This window comes from Rhinolophus sinicus, linkage group LG05 (genome assembly GCF_036562045.2).
Source record: "Rhinolophus sinicus isolate RSC01 linkage group LG05, ASM3656204v1, whole genome shotgun sequence".
Taxonomy (NCBI): domain Eukaryota; kingdom Metazoa; phylum Chordata; class Mammalia; order Chiroptera; family Rhinolophidae; genus Rhinolophus; species Rhinolophus sinicus.
The window spans coordinates 150,629,288-150,645,356 of NC_133755.1; the positions used below are offsets into that span (position 1 = coordinate 150,629,288).

The 16,069-nt window shown below is 39.3% G+C and overlaps 1 protein-coding gene across 7 annotated transcripts in view; it reads left to right on the top strand.

Moving 5' to 3' along the window:
- Positions 1-16,069, top strand: part of TPD52L1 (TPD52 like 1) — an 80,593-nt gene that overhangs the window by 33,631 nt on the left and 30,893 nt on the right. For all 7 annotated transcript variants that reach the window (XM_019729490.2, XM_019729497.2, XM_074333532.1 and 4 more), the window contains exon 2: positions 12,422-12,537. In XM_019729490.2, the coding sequence (XP_019585049.1) occupies positions 12,422-12,537 (116 nt within the window). The remainder of the gene's footprint in view (positions 1-12,421; positions 12,538-16,069) is intronic.

The following is a 16,069-nucleotide window of genomic DNA, read 5'->3' on the forward strand; positions in this document are numbered from 1 at the left end:
GGGAGGAGAGGAGGAAGGAGAGAAATGGGATTTCTTTTTCTTTAAATGAGTGTTGCTTTTTGTTAATGAATTTGAATTCAGAATAATTTATTACCCTGGAATTTTCTTAGTCATATAAGTGAGACTAGACTGTCTTTGTCTCCCTTCTTGCTGGAAGCAAAAAAAATCTAAGACTGGGTGTTAAATTCTGAGGTTTATCTTTTTTCATGTTTGGCTTCCTTTCTTGAGTTCCAGGAGAGGTAAATTTTATGGGGGGTGGGGAGGTGTGTACAATGCGGGTGGGGATGCAGAGAAAAGGATGGTTGAAAGGTTATAATGGTCTACCTATGTTTGGTTTGTCTATATATATATATTCCTATAATACTTTTTTTTTTTTTTTAATGAAATGCAGATCTTCATTCAGAAAAGGAAGTTCCTAGAGTCTATCCATCAGGAACATTAGCTATTTTTGGTTTTTCCATAACTATTTGTTTGGTATTTTTATTCACAGATTTGTGGCTGCTGTGTTTTTATGTCTTTGTTTTGGGGTTATTTTGGTCTGAGTGGCAGTTTTATCCAGTGTGCATCTATTTTGTATGTGTGTCAAACTGTGCTTTCAAAAAGTAGCAAATGGTGGTTAGAAATGGGAAGAATATCCCAAATGCCTAAATCTTACATTTGCAGCTGAGGAGATTTGTGATAAATATTTTACATCTTTTAACTGAAAATTGACTTAGTGTTTTCCTCTGTGGTTTTGAGTGTGGTCACTGAAATGCTCATAACTAGCACAGAAGCCATTGTTGTGGGTGAGGTCATGTGACCTCATGTGAGGAATAAAAGCTCTGGTCTGAGCGGCTCCCCATTTGCTTGTGATTCAAGTGGGTCCCACTGCACTGAAGTTCAGAAGCAGCCCCTGGAGGAACACACCTACCACCTCATCTGTAAGGAACTTAAGCTTCTCTATTTCTGTCTTTCATTTCAGAAAACCTGATGTCTTCTATACTTGTTCCCTTGCCCTACTTATAAAACAATTTAAAAAAATATTCTACAGTATTCACAGTTAACTGAAGTTTTCTTGTATTGAAATACTCTAAACAACATGGAGGTTGGAAAGTATAGCACAGCTATGTCCTGGTGGCATGAAGAGACACCCTTCTACCACAAATAACCTAAGATATGCATTAGTTTTCAACTTACCAGGATGTTGGATAAGGTCCTGCTGTAGGTGTCTCCTATTACCAATTGCAGTAAACGTTCTAGAGTCACCTGTCATATCCTGAAGAGCATCTTAATCTTTTTCACTTGTAGCCTTTTCAAGGGGCTAGAGACTTTGAATAAACTCAGGCAGAATGTTGATAGAATGACAGCTAATCTCTGGCTTAATGCAGTCTTTGAAGCGACTAGATGCAATAACAAAAATGGAGTCGTGGTACCAGGACAACTGATATACTGATGTGTGCTGACTCTTCCTTCTCTGTCACATGTTATTTGCAATTTCTTTCAATGCCCATTGCATCACTTGTAAGTCTTAGTTATTTTACCTGAAACACGACAATAAGAGAGATGTTCCACTGGCTGAACATCCCAGTTAATTTGTAAGCATATAGTACATATGTAAGGTGATGAGAGCTAATTAAATGATTCCATATGTATTTATTTAGCACATAGTTTTAACAGTGAATGAAGTACCTCATAATCTAAAGGAGGAGAAAGACAGTGAATTGTGCAGTTAAAATACAGTATAAGTGCTACAATATCTTGAAATCATGTAACTCTCTTCTTCCCAATGCTTACCAAATAATCTTTTGTTGTTCGTTTGGTTTCCCAAATTGATTTTATTCTGAGGATGTAAAGAGCACAGAATTTGCCCTAACGTATTTGTTCTACTTGGCAAATCAGTCTCCCAGGAGATTTGTTAGTAGGAACTGTCATCTAAGAGGCCAGTTAACTGCAGTGTGAACTGGTAAAATAAAACTTCTGAACCTAAAGAACCACAGAAAATGACATGAATTTAAGCCTCATATATTATATCTTGGAATATTATACCTTTCAAATATGTAGCCAACCTGGGGATGCCAGCCTGAATGGCCAGCTGGTTTTACACAGTAATCAAAGCCGTGCCTGAATGCAATGATAGTTTCTATAGTTGGTCCAGTAAAATGATGTCATGAAGCAAGCCACTCCCATGGCCCTGGGCAGTGCCACTATAGCTATAGGGCGAGCATTTCCTATCCATCACCACAAATATCTACAGCTCTCAGTGCCTTCAGGAGGGCCCTAAAATCGTGGGTTGGGCATGAGACCAGGGAAGCCGTAGGTACTTGGGCATGTTCAGGGTCTCTGGGATTCTCATCCCTGGAGCTGAGTAGCAGTCCTGGTCAGACCTTACCACAGAAATGATCATTTAGGTTTATGTGCATCCCTAATGGGTTTGACCTCCTTAAAGGTTGCCCCCCCTTCAGGAACATTCAGTACATGTTTAACTATTGGGTCTCATATGTTTTCTGCTATCTTTAGTAGTCTATTGAATTTTGATGGCTTCAACAATACACAGCCTGAGAATTTTATGTCAAAGTTCTGTTTCCTCTGCAGTCAGAGACAGTTGCCTTCTACAATTGGATGAATGAGAAGGGAAGGAAATATTTCCATATATTTGTTGATCTCTATCTATAATAGCATGTCACTTCCATATTTAACCAGGATTTGGTTTTGGCCAGTCACAAATTTTTCTTTAGATCTTAGAGTCAGTTTTAATCAACATCTAACTATTGGGATTGTCACCTAATCAGCATATTTTTAAAAAGTGGGAAATGGAGTATAAGAATTTAATTTAATCTACAACCTCAGCAGTATCTTCAGATAAAATACTTAGTAAAAAGCATAAAATCTTTCTTTATTCCACTGTTTAGTATACTCAGACTGGGAATTACATATATGATTCTTTTTTAAGATGCATTATTAAATGATACCAAAGTATTAGAAAACAATGCTATTAATATTGGTGACTCATGTGTTCTTCATGTTTTAAGAAGGACGATAAACTTCTACAAGACAATGTCTGAAATATTTTTTCATAAACTTGTGTAGCTATAATTATAGTAATATATAATATGTGTAAAATTATATATAACAGATAATATATGATATATAAAATTAATGCAATTTATAATGCAAGTCATAATGTAGCTTATACTATATGTAGTATTTTGTAGTATATAGTAATGCATAAAATAATATGGATAGAAAGCAAAATCATCAAAATTTTAGGTCAATTGAAGGCACACAACATGTTACTCATTAATCTAGTGATGTTGGCAACTTGCTAGGGGTCTTAGAAGAGAGACTGAAGAGGAAGAGGAGAGAGGCCCTCGTGAGTGATGGAGTGACACAAAAGCATAGGATTGCATAGAACATGACTGAGGGACACTGCATATGGTAGCCTGGCAGGTTTCATGGATTTGGTGGGAAAATCATAGACAGGCTCATTGGAATGGTCACTAGTAGTAGCCAGGCATGGAAGATTTTGAATGCTGGTTTAAGAATCTTCAAATTTATACTTGGAGCAATTCCATCCGCTGAATGTTTTCTTCAACTCGATTTTGACATGAGGAAAGTAATGTGCTCGAAATACTGATTTGAGTGTTGTGTAGACTGGATGGTGGGGAAAGAGAGTACAAGCAAGGAGATAAAATTTAGCTAAGTGTGTGGTGACAAAACCTGAATCACTGTTACAGCAACGGAAATTAAAAGGGATAGACAAATATGACAGGTAATGAAAAGATATGAAAGGGGCAGCAAGAAGACCTGATGGCTTGTTTTTCCATCCTAGGGGATTAACTCTGGAGACATTCGTTGAACAAGGTTTGGGAGAAACCTTCAAGTGTACCACCCTGGACACTTGAGAAGGTTTAGGAGATGTGATCTCATTTTTAGATATATGGATATACCTAACTATGTATTTCATACATATTATATTTTAAGTATATTTATCTCTGTTATATTTTTCAAAGCTAAGATGCCAAAGATTTTAAGATACTCATTGTTTTATATACCACTAAGAAAGAAAAAAGCTGCCAATTAAGACACCACTGATTGTAAGAGGCATCCTGATTTCAGAAATGTTAAGTGAAGAAAAACTGTGCAGTGTATAGGAAAAGATCTGGAGAGATGTACATGAAGGTTTTATAGTGGTGACCTCTGGGAGGTGAGAGTATGGTTTGCCTTTAATTATTGCTTGTCTGTGTATGCAAATTTCCTACAACGCTGCTCTCTCCTTGCTTTACTCTTTACAAAGGCTAAAGGTAGGTGACCTGGCAGAACTAATTTTCACATCTCTTAGTGTGTCATGCATCAGGGTTCACGCGTTGGTTCAAGGATGTAGGAGTGCTCCATCCCATTGTATTGTTCTCAGCCCTTGAGGCCTCTGCCAAAACTCCAGGACAACAGGAAGAAACACATTTAAAGTCCTATCTATTACCATGTTTCCCTGAAAGTAAGACCTGGCCAGACCATCAGCTCTAATGGTCCGGCTAGCTCTTATTTTCAGGGAGACACGGTATGCACGTGTTTAATAATAGACTAGATACAAGTTATTGGTAAATGCATGAAAAGCAGCAGTTCAATAATGGAGGTCCATACGAAATGACATTTAGGATTTTGTGGTAGATTCAGTAAATGTGCAGAAAGGATTCTGATAAATAAACTTGTTTATATCCTTAATTTCTACCCTCCTAGAATTAACATGTATAATTTTTGTGCACTGAAAAATAATCATAAATTCAGCAGTAATGAGATTAGCTCAATAGTTTTTCCCTTGGAGAATAAATGGAGATCTTTTGAAATTTTATGTTTGCCTGAGGTTATTTTTACCAAACATCATGAAGAAAATATAATTAAGTAATAAATATTACAGTCTAAAATTTATTATTTAAAACATGATCAATTTTCATTTAAGCTACTTTATTGTATTCTTTCTTTTATGAAGTCCTGGGATAATTTTGTGTTATTTTTTAAAGTATATGCTTTTCTTTCTTTGCTTGGTTATACAGCTGGATTCATTTGTTAATTCCTTAATATGGTTCACACACGCATACATGCAAGATTATTTTGCCATTTAAAAGAAATTCTGTAACTTTTATATATTTTCCAGCAATGCAAAATATGTTCACTCATCTGAAATCATAGTTTTTGATCATTTTAACTCGCAGCTTTTTGTACTGTTTTAGTTATGTGCATGAAGCTATGACCTAATCTGTTGGAGTGCTTGACAAGGTGCCTTAAAAATGTTTCTTGGTGCTAATGGGTGATTTCATTTCAAGATTGAAGGAGGCACTTTAATCTAAAACTCACCTCTTGATTTCTACTTGCCAACATTTTGTTTACTATTCTTCAGATGGTTGTAAGACAGGGAAGGGTGTAAGGTTTAGAATCAGACGAGACTAAGTTAGAGCCCAATAACTTCTGGCTGAGCCAGACCCTGAACCCACATAGCATGGGTTTGGGTCCTCGTCAGCAAGGCTGGGACCAGCCACAGTGACTTCTCAGTTGGATGTGGTTTAGTTGGTTGTGTCATTCAGCCCCATGTGTGGGACTTCACTGAGTCATCACTGGTAGGTATCGTGAAAGCAGATATATGGTAACATTTGACAAGTATTCAAAGACAGACCTGCTTCCCAAAGATGTCACCTGGCCAATGGATAAGCACAATTCCTGTACTACAGTCAGACCTGTGGGTATTCCCTGCCTTTATCAAAACAAGTCTATATATTTTTCTTGCATGAAAATGAAAATAAAATGACTGTCTTTAGGGGCAAAATACTCTTCTAGCAGGATCACAAAATTTATTCACACTACATCTTGGTGTACATACATGTGCTCCATTTTTATTTCTTTTTAAAACCTGTATCTGATCTTTGTTTGAACTTAGGCTTTGGGTGGTGAGGAAGAAAAATAGGTTTAGTTCACTCCAATGTAATAATTTTTAAAGCCCCTTCAAATAATGTTTAATTCCTCAGTAAAGTGAGCCCTAGCTCAGATTTCTCCTTAGTCAGCTTCCCCATTCCCTTGCCCTGGCAAAGGCCGCATCTGGTTTATGGAAGCAGGAAGGACCCATGCAGTGCCTTGTGTTCTCTGCTGGCTCTTCAGGCAGCTGGGCCCACGATGAGATGTTTTCTGCTGATACGACTCATGATCTTGTCTTCCTCAGCTAGGTTTGGACCTAGTAGCCCTTCCAATCTGATTCAGCCTCACCTTTGCTCTCATTGGTGGGAGATGTTCTCCACCTCCTCCACCTAGACCTTTGGCCAGGGCCAGTAACCCCCGTGCCAAGGCACCAACCCCTTGCCAAGGGGGCATTGTTCTCCCTGAGTACTGTAGAGAGTTCTGGATCCCATGTATAGTTATCTGGCTACAGAAGTGTCAGTTGGGGAACTAAACACCAAGGACCGGTCTGCCCATCCACCAGCACCTGTCCAGTTTACAGGCATGTGGCTGTGCTCCAGATTAGCGTGGGGTAGCCTGAAAGGTATTTTTTTCTAGAGCTCAAAAAGGAGATTGGACCAGCCTTCCTGTACGAGGGAGGGACCAGGGACCAGGAAAGAAGCAGATAGATGGCATGCCCAAAAGGGACTATCAGAGAGTTTACTGAAGGAAAGAGCTAAGGGAAACCAACAGGGGACACTGAAGCTCCTTGGAACAGCAGCAGCCGGAAGTCAATATAGTCCTTAGGCCAGAGGAGAGGGCGGGCACTTGGAACCTGACAAGAGCTGAGCTGTAGAAGAGGGCTTCCTTATAGTTGCTGTGGCCTTTGTCGTGGAAAGCTGAAACTTGGACAGTGCAGCCTGTCAGGGAGGGAGGCAGTCGGGGGTCACCATTGCCACCCCTCTCTCCTGCTCTCCTGTGGCGCTGTGCTTCCCACTCCCTACCACCCCACTGTTGGCCAATGCAGAAAGGAAGCAGAGGGTAAAGGAATCTTACAGTAATCCTTAGGTCAGTCTCCCAGGGCACAGAGCAGGGTGGAGGGAGGTTGAGAGCTGGTCTGGAGGGGCAAACAGAATCTCTAGCAGGTTCCTCTACAAATCTTTTTGGGTTAAGGCCAAAGAGAAAGGTTAGACACTCACATTTCCCAGCTTCTCTCTCCTTTCTCCCTTTCCTCTTTCCACTGTCTCCCAGGGTTAGAACAGGAGGCACATCCATCTTTGGTAAATCCTAGCACACTGTGTACGTAAGTGAAACTTCCTTGACTGAATTTCCTGGGGTTGGCTTTTGATGTACAAAGAGGAAATAAAGGTTGGAGAACATTCCTTCCTAAGAAAATTGCCTGTGTTGCAGAGCTGTTTGCCTTTCTGGCAAATCCAATTTCAAATGCTAAAAATATGAATATTATTTTTTTCTTTGTGTTTTTTTCTTTGTGTTTCTTTTGCTCCTCTGTCCTCCTCAGATAGATGGATGCCTTAGACCAACTAGGGAAATACTACATTCTTGGGGAGGCAAAAGAGAATATAGCAAATTAATATTTTTAAAAACTATTCCTCTCAATTTCAGCAATATGGTGCTGTAATTTATATATGCAAATTAAAATTTTTGAACATTTCACATATCTGCTTGAATGCCATTTAATCTGAACAATCCTGTAAGGTATCCATTTTACAGATGAGGTCAAGTGTACCCTGCTAATTAGCAGCAAACCCACAGATGGAATTCCTGATCTGACACCCGAGGTAGTGCTCTTTTTTTTCCTATGCCAGACAAAAAGGGCAGAGGCTGAGAGCATTTGGAACAGAGAACCAAATTCATGAAATTGCCTCATAATGTACTGACACTTGCTAAAACTTGGGCCCTTCTTGAGCAGTTTTGCACATTAATAAGTATTTTTATTAAAAATATGTTTTTAATCTCTTCTAATATCTGCTTCCATAGTAACTAGGTCATTTTATACTCATTTTACTGCCCTTCTTACATTATTATCATCGGCCACTTGGTATCTCTTACCATTTCCTTTTTTCTTTCTCCTGGTCCTGACTCAGTTTCACTGGTTAACCATTTTTTTAACCAACTTCTCTTTTCCCCTACTCTGATTCTGCAATTATCCTTTGACCTCATGCTGTGGTTGCCACGTCCCTAACCAGTGAGTGGAGCATATTCCAGTGAGAACAGCAAGCCTTGATTCCATTTTATTTGGCCCCTGTGCTGAACTGTGTGACATGGAGAAAACCGGCTGGAAGAGAGGGCAGCAGGGAAATAGAGGTGTAAGTAGAAAAAGAAGATGGGGAACTGTCATTTAATTTCAAAGATAAGAATGAAGACGGTCTAATTAGACCTGAACTAACTAGCAACCTGGCCTCCAGGCAGATTTCCTGAATGGTTCATTTCTGGAGTGAGACTTTGAAAGATGCATGATGACTCTGAGGAGTAGGACGTGTGACAGATCTGCGCTGAAGGCTAGTGCAGAATATCTCACTTTATAAAGTTTATGTCCCTCCCCCCTGAAAAGTAGAAGCTTCCTGCTAGAGGTGGGAAGTCTGTCTTTCCCTAAATTCACTAGAAGTTTCCCAAATCTTGTATTATCAAGGAAAACAGATTTTAAATTTTATTTTCTTCCTAGAATATAAGAAGATCCTAAAGATGTTTGATGTCTTGAAAAGTCTTAATTACTTAGAACTATTATCTGTTTCCTGGCCTGGCCAGATATGTTCTCTCATACTGTCATGGGAGGAAACGTTTCAGAATTCGGGTTCTAGCTAAATGTGAGCAATAGTCCTAGTTCCTGGACCAGGCTGAATTGGGGAGAAAATCACAGTGTCTTCTTACAGGGCCCTACTGTACTGTTTCCTAACCCCAGTGCAGGGGGCAGCTTACCTTCTGCGCCCATCTCTTAAACCTGTGCTTGGAATTGCTGCTGATTCCTGATTTAGACATTTATCCTGGAACAATGACTAAAAAATAATAATAATACATTGGCCACATATGACATAGTATTTACTAGCAGAAATAAATGACCGTGTTTTTTCTCCTTTAAATGACTTATTTACATTGTTATACTGCGTCTGGGGATATTCTTATAGGTTGCTGATGCTTACATGAAACTGGAACAGCTTTTCCTGAAGATAATTAGGCTGTGGGTTTCAAAATGTCCGTGCCCTTGGCCTCTAACATATAGGACATCATCAAAATTTTGCCTAATGACTTGGCTAGGAGACGTTCCCTGCAGCTCCCCAATAAGCAGGATAAATTATCGTTCATGCATGAGACAAAATACTGTACAACCATCAAAAATGTACATATATAGGTAAGCGGTTTTAGACATAAAGGATTTTCATGATATCCTATTAAATGAATAAATAAATCAAGTTCACAATAGGAAATGATATAAAAATATATAAGGAGATATGGCGTATGCATGGAAGAAATATCAGCAAGGATAGACCAAAAGGATATGTATTTCTGGGTGGTGTGATTAATAGTGATTTTGATTAATAATGGGTAATTTTCTTTTACTCTCCTTTATAATAAACAGTATTACTTAATGAAACATCATGTTATTTAGCAGTGACACTGGCCTCTGGAGTACATAGAGGAAACAAGGACCTGATTAACTTGGGCAAGCAAGCTGCCACGTTCACTGACTTGTGTTAGGGTATGTTGATTCAGACAAAGAGATGTGGGGACAGTGAACTCAAGAGTGAGGCCAGCTTCAGAAGAACTTTGCAGATTCGGCCTTATGTTTACTCTCTTTAACTAGAATGTTCTGGTTTTGTAGGATAAGTACTTACCTTTCTCTTTTGACTTTTGATAAAAGCTATTTTTAATTGGTTTATCAAATAATAATGCTAAATGTACAAAAGAATACTTACAAAGTAAGTTTAAAGTACAGAAAATACTAAGGCACAGAAATTCAGTCTCCCAGAAATGGAGTGTCGCTGTTAACCCTTCCGAGCGCTGCCATAGGGTCCTCCATTCCCATCTCCTTCTTTCCCTCAAAGAAAACCGTGGTCCTAAATGTTTTATCATTTTATTCCTAAACAATGTTTTAGTTAGTTTTTCATGTTTGGGGCTTCATATAAGTGGAATCATCATACTTTTTGTTCTTCTGCAAATTGTGCTTTTCACTCAGCGTCTTGTTCCCAAATTTCATTCACCTGTGGCTGTAGTTCCCTCATTTCACTATTGTCCAGTCTGGCATTCTTACCTGTTATTTTCTTTGTGGACTTTTGCATGACTTACGTTTTTTTGCTACCATGGAAGTTCTTATTAATGAGCTCTGGTGCTGGTGTCTAAGTGTCCCAGGCATATATATGGTGTGGAATTGCCGAATTGTAGGGTATCTAAATGTTCAATTTTACTAGATAGTGTTAATTATTTCCAAGTTATATATATATATATATATATATATATATATATATTTATATTCTTGCCAGCAGTATATGAGGGTTTCTGTACTCCACAGCCACCAACTTTCAGTAATGTCAGACTTTTAACTTTTTGCTAATCCAGTGGGTGTGAAATGATTTAATTTGTATTTTCCTGAACATCAGTGAGGTTGAGCGTGTTTTCTTGGGCTTATTAACCATTATTTCTCCCTATAAAGAATCAGTTCCGGTCTTTTGGCCCATTTTTCTATTGGGTTATTAACATTTTAAAAACTGGTTTGTAGGTATTCTGTATGTATATTCTGGGAACAAATCTTTTGATAGTTATACATGTGGGAGTTATCTTCTTCCAATCAGTGACTTCTCTTTGCATTTTCCTCGTAGTGTGTTTAATGAAGGGGCCTTCTTAATCTTCTCCATCCTTTCTTTCATTGTTGTTCTTTTTTGTGTCTTAAGAAATCCATTCCCACTTAGAGATTCATAAATGTAAATTCCTATATTATCTTATAAAATGTTTATAGTTTGATTTATCTGAATGGTGAAGATGTCCAATCTTATTTTTTTCTATATGGGTAACCATTTGTTCCCAGATAACTCATTACTTCCTCTCCCCACAGATGTATAAATGCCAGCTCTGTCATAACTCATGTCATAACACAGGCTTCCATATATGTGTGCTCCTGTATCCTGGGCCCTCCAGAGAACATATGCATTTGAGTTGGCCAGATGCCAAGGGATTCAGTCCACTAGGGAACTTCTCTATATTTTTAATAATAAGGCATTTCTCTCACGTAACATGACAGAAATTGAACTATGCCGGGTTAGTCTGTGGCGCAACGATGTCATCAAGAACCCAGGCGCTTCCTACTTTCCCTGTGTCCGAATCAATTTGTCCATGATGTTTCCTCACAGCTGCAGCTGCTCCAGATTCCATACCTGCCTATTCCAACATCCAAAGTAGACAAAGGTCTTAACACATTTTTTGTGGGAAACGAGTAAACTTGTCATATCGCCTCTAGTTGGAACCGGCAAAAATTTTGCAAAGTAAATAAATAGAGACCTCTTTTTAAACTAAAACACTGAAAGTTTCATAGAAAAATATCAAATAGATCGAAAGATATGAATATTTTACGGAAAGTCTAATTTTGGCAAGAGAATGTCAAAAAAGCCCCGCGTTATGACGCGATTTGGCAGGAAAATGCCCGCTTACAAATTAATACTCTAAATTCTGTAGCAAGGTTGCTTTGGACCACCCAGGTGGTAATCGTTCAAGTACGCAGGCCCGCTCAGGGTTATGAATTCTCAGGGGAGATTCTTTTGGTCTGTGCATTCAGTGCTGAGTGTCAAGGCAGTCAGTCTGCCTTGCAGATCCCTGTGTAGAGAGGAAATATTTATTTCCAGTTCACCTTATTCTCAGGGTGTAGCCCTGTGGAGATGGATTTATGCAGGGGTCTCACCTTAAAGTCCTCTCCTTGGGTGGCCCTGGGCTTTTATCCTCTCTCCCCTACGCCCCTTGAGACAGAGGAAACCAAAGCTGGGATCCATCTGGGTGGCAAATGTGGAACTACTGAAAACTTATTTTGTTTACATCTCTGGCTTCCCATTTTTCACTTCGTTTTTTTTTTTTTTTTTTTTTCTTCTTCTTAGTAGTCTTTACTTTCTTGACAGCTCATGACACATTTAGAACAATTGTTTCTTTTCCCTGACATTTTTAGTTGCTTTTCAGTAGGTGGGTCAGTGTATATAGTCCTCCAAACTGTGAAACTAAAAGTTAGCTAAACCCATGTTTAAAAATTATTTTTAATTTTTTATTTAAGTATAGTTGGTATACAATGGTATATTATTTATGTTACTTTCAGGTGTACAATATAGTGATTTGAGATTTCTATACCTTACAGTGTGATCACCCTAGAAACTTATCACAATATTACGGACTATATTCCCTTTGACCTTTTTCACCCATCCCTCTCCCCTCTGGCAACCATCCCTTTGGTCTCTGCTTCTATGAGTCTGTTTTGATTTTGTTTGTGTGTTCATTTTTAAAATTGCATTGTGTTTTCTCGATCTTGCCTAAGGTTTGTTGGAGACTGAACCACTGCAAGGCAGAGATGAGGATGCCGTAACCAGTGCCGACTTCTCTAGCATGCTCTCTGAGGAGGAGAAAGAAGAGTTAAAAGCAGAATTAGTTCAGGTATGTTTAGTAGTTGTGTTATTGTTGCTATGTCTACCTCTGGATTGTGAGAGGTACTATTACTTTGATGTAAGTCCCATATTACAATTGCTATCTTTCAATCAATGAAATTTAATAAATGATAGATTGCAGATGATTTATTTTTCTGAGATATTTTGTCAGGCTAATTGTCCATTACTTGCTGATTACAATATTAAAATAAATGGCTGTGCTGCTGAAGCAACAATGATAATTAGTTGTAAATATACATCTTTTGTTCTCTTTAGTATCACAATACTGTGGGAACAATAAATCACTTACAAACCTGGTAGAATTTCTTGAAAACCTTGGTACAAGTCCTAGCTGCTTTTTAAGAGCAGTTCTTATTTTGGGTTATCAACTTAGCTCAACAAATGATTTTGTTTTGCAATGAAAAAGTCAATCATAGAAGCAACCGAATTGGTTGACTTGTGTACTCTTTTGCAGAAGAATAAAGCTCTGGAGACAGAGAGGAAAGTGATGACGAATGTAGGCTTCATCAACTCTTGTGTAGTTGTTGGGGCACCTGGACCTAGAGGTGGGGAGGATGCCTGGCTCATCGCAAACACAGCTCCTTGTTCAAGCCTTTGTTTGCAGTGTCACTAACCCTTAACCACTTTGCTAAGGAATGGTTACACTGCAGGAGGGAGGGGAGCTTCTCAAATAGAATGAGCGGTGGGGAGAGAGGGGAAGAGGCCAGCATTCCCTCCCCACTCTGAATCCCTGGCTCAGTGGGGAGGAAGCTCCTGAAAGCGAGTCTTTGCCCTCATGCTCTTGCCTCTTCCACAGGCAGGGGACAGAGCTTTGAGCGCCACCTACCCCTCACCCTACTTTGTCCACTCCAAACTCTTCAAGCTCTCGTGTTCTGATAGTGTGTGTTTATGACAGCTCATAAAAATATTGGAGATTTTCAGGTGCTTCCACAAGACACACCCTAAAATAAGTTCATTATAAAATAAAAGAGCAGCTTGTTCCTCTGGTACAGCAGAAATTATTTCAGTAAGCACAGTACCTCAAATAAGGTAGCCTGCTTCTTTAGGGGGTATGTCTGTGACCGCTGATCCACAGCCACCCTTCAGGTTGACCACACGTGCCCGAATGCACGGACCAAAGGCAGCCTAAATGGAGAGTGTACCAGCTCCATATCTTAAGGCCTGAAATTCTGATTCACAAGTTGTTCATGTCAATTGTGGTGTCCCGATGCTATATTGTGTAGACCGGTGTAAGCTAACTGATTCTAAGCTAAAATTTAACTCTTTCACGTTTTAGTCCAAGTTTAGGTACAGACATAACCTCTGTAACAGACCACTTTTTATACTATGGCTTGATGTTTCTGGGTCCTGGAATTACTGAGTTATACATAATACATACATACATGCATGCATGCATACATACTCGTACATACATACATGCATTGATGTATTTTTGTGCATTCTATATTTTCTAAATGCATTCTATATTTTCTAAATACAATAAGCATGTATTTTATAATCAAGAAAAAAGTAAGCTCTGGTTCTAAATGAAGGCCCCATAAACGTAAAACACCAGCAGTGTTTTCAGAAATTCCTCTTATTTGGGCACATTAATGAGCTTACAGCATGTCTCACTCCTAAGAGTTTTTAAGCCTGGCTTCTGAAAATAGCACCGGACTCCTGTTACTGTGTTCAGGTTGCTAGGATTCATGTTTTCATCCCTCAGAATGCATTCGTCTCCATGCTTCCTGTCTCTTATTTCTGAGTTCTTCAGAGATGAAGAAGGACTGCATCTTGCCAAGGTAGCTTTGTGACTTCACGGGCACAGCTGTATGTTGCAAAGCAAGTGTGTCTTCATAGCTTTCCCTCTTCACATTTCCATTTCTTCTCCCTCCGCCTCAGGCCACCTCTGCTTCCTGCTCATTCTTTTCTTAAATCCGCTTTCCTTGCCCTTCTCCAAGTACAGGCATGTGCTACACACACACACACACACACACACACGCACACACACATACACATCAAGTTCTTTCAGATCACACTTGCATTCAGATTACCTCAGGTGCTAGGGTTTAATTATAACAACGACGCCATCTCAGCAGTGTCACAATTGACCCTATGAAGAACCGAGACATCGTTTAGACAGCTCAGCTTCTCTGTCTCAACTCTCCATGGACATTCTTCCTTGGCCCCTGGTCTAAGTGACCCCTCCCTGTGTATGAGGAAAGATCCTACTGGGTCTGTTAGCCACTTGGGTAACAGGATACCTCACAGACCAGCCTATTAGGTTGTCTTTGAGTCAGGCAATCGACTGTGGCCATAGTCTTAAGCAAGACCTTTGTGTCCAAGGACTTCTTATTTCTGACTACTTTGCTTAAAACAGGTCTGGGCTAGGGGGTCCATTCTCCTCTTCAATACACTCCTCTCCCTAGTTTCCTCAGATTCTCCTACTGTCTTCAGGCTCTGCTGGATCCCCCTCACTGCTGTATCCTGAACTGGTATTTGTTATAGTCCCATGAGGATGCCCTAGACTTCGGGGGAACTCCCAACTCCATTCACCCATGCCACCCACGTACTGTTGCCTGCTCACCAGTGCTGCCAATAGAAGTCCTTGTAGCAGGAGACATAAAATTACCCAGCGTTGTCCAAAAGGCTACTTCTTAGACCATGTCTGCATTTTTAAAAAATAATTTGTTGTTAACATAATTTAGTCTTTGTTATTATTGTGGCTTTGTAATATGCGTCTTTGTAACGGTTCCTTCCACGTGAGGCCATTATCACCTCTGATCTGGTGCAATGGTTTGTGTATAGCACACGTGCAATAAGATTTATAATTAACTTGAATTATTTTATAGCTTCAGTGAATATTTATATTGGTAAATACCAGAAGTAGATGATGCTTTTTCATAAACGTATCAGCATATAAAGAAATAGTTTTGTTTCAGAGATGTGTGCTCATTTGTCTTATTACCAGCTGCTCTTGACATCTTTTCTGAGGTCTTTACACAACTGTTCGGTGGAGTTTTGTTTTTTTCTCTCTCCCTTTTTAATAAACTTGCTCAATATTTCTATGCTACTAATACCCGACTCCCACTTCCATTTCATTAAGCTGCATTTTATGCTTAGTATTCCATACGGTGACTTGTCTTTTGAAAAGGATGAAGTGTTGGCATTAATACTATAAATTTGTGTCATATAGCAATTAAATTCTGCCAATGTCCCCTGGACAAAATGACTCAAGGAAAGTGGCATTAATAGGATTAGGAAAAATACCAGACAGTATTATCAGGTAGGCAGAACCTATTTTCAGGATCCCTTTATTTCTCTCTTGGCTCCTCTCTCTTCCTTTGTTGTGTGGTTCCCAAAGAAGAATGCACCGTGCCCTCCCCCCTCCCTCCCGACCCTCACTCCCATCTCTTAGACTTACAAAGAAGTGCCTTGGGCTGTTGACCTTTCTCTCTGAGTTCCTTCCTTCAAAACATTCATTCTTATTCTTTCTGGACTGAGCTAGTGGTTATGAACTAAAGTGTTCCTAACCAATAATG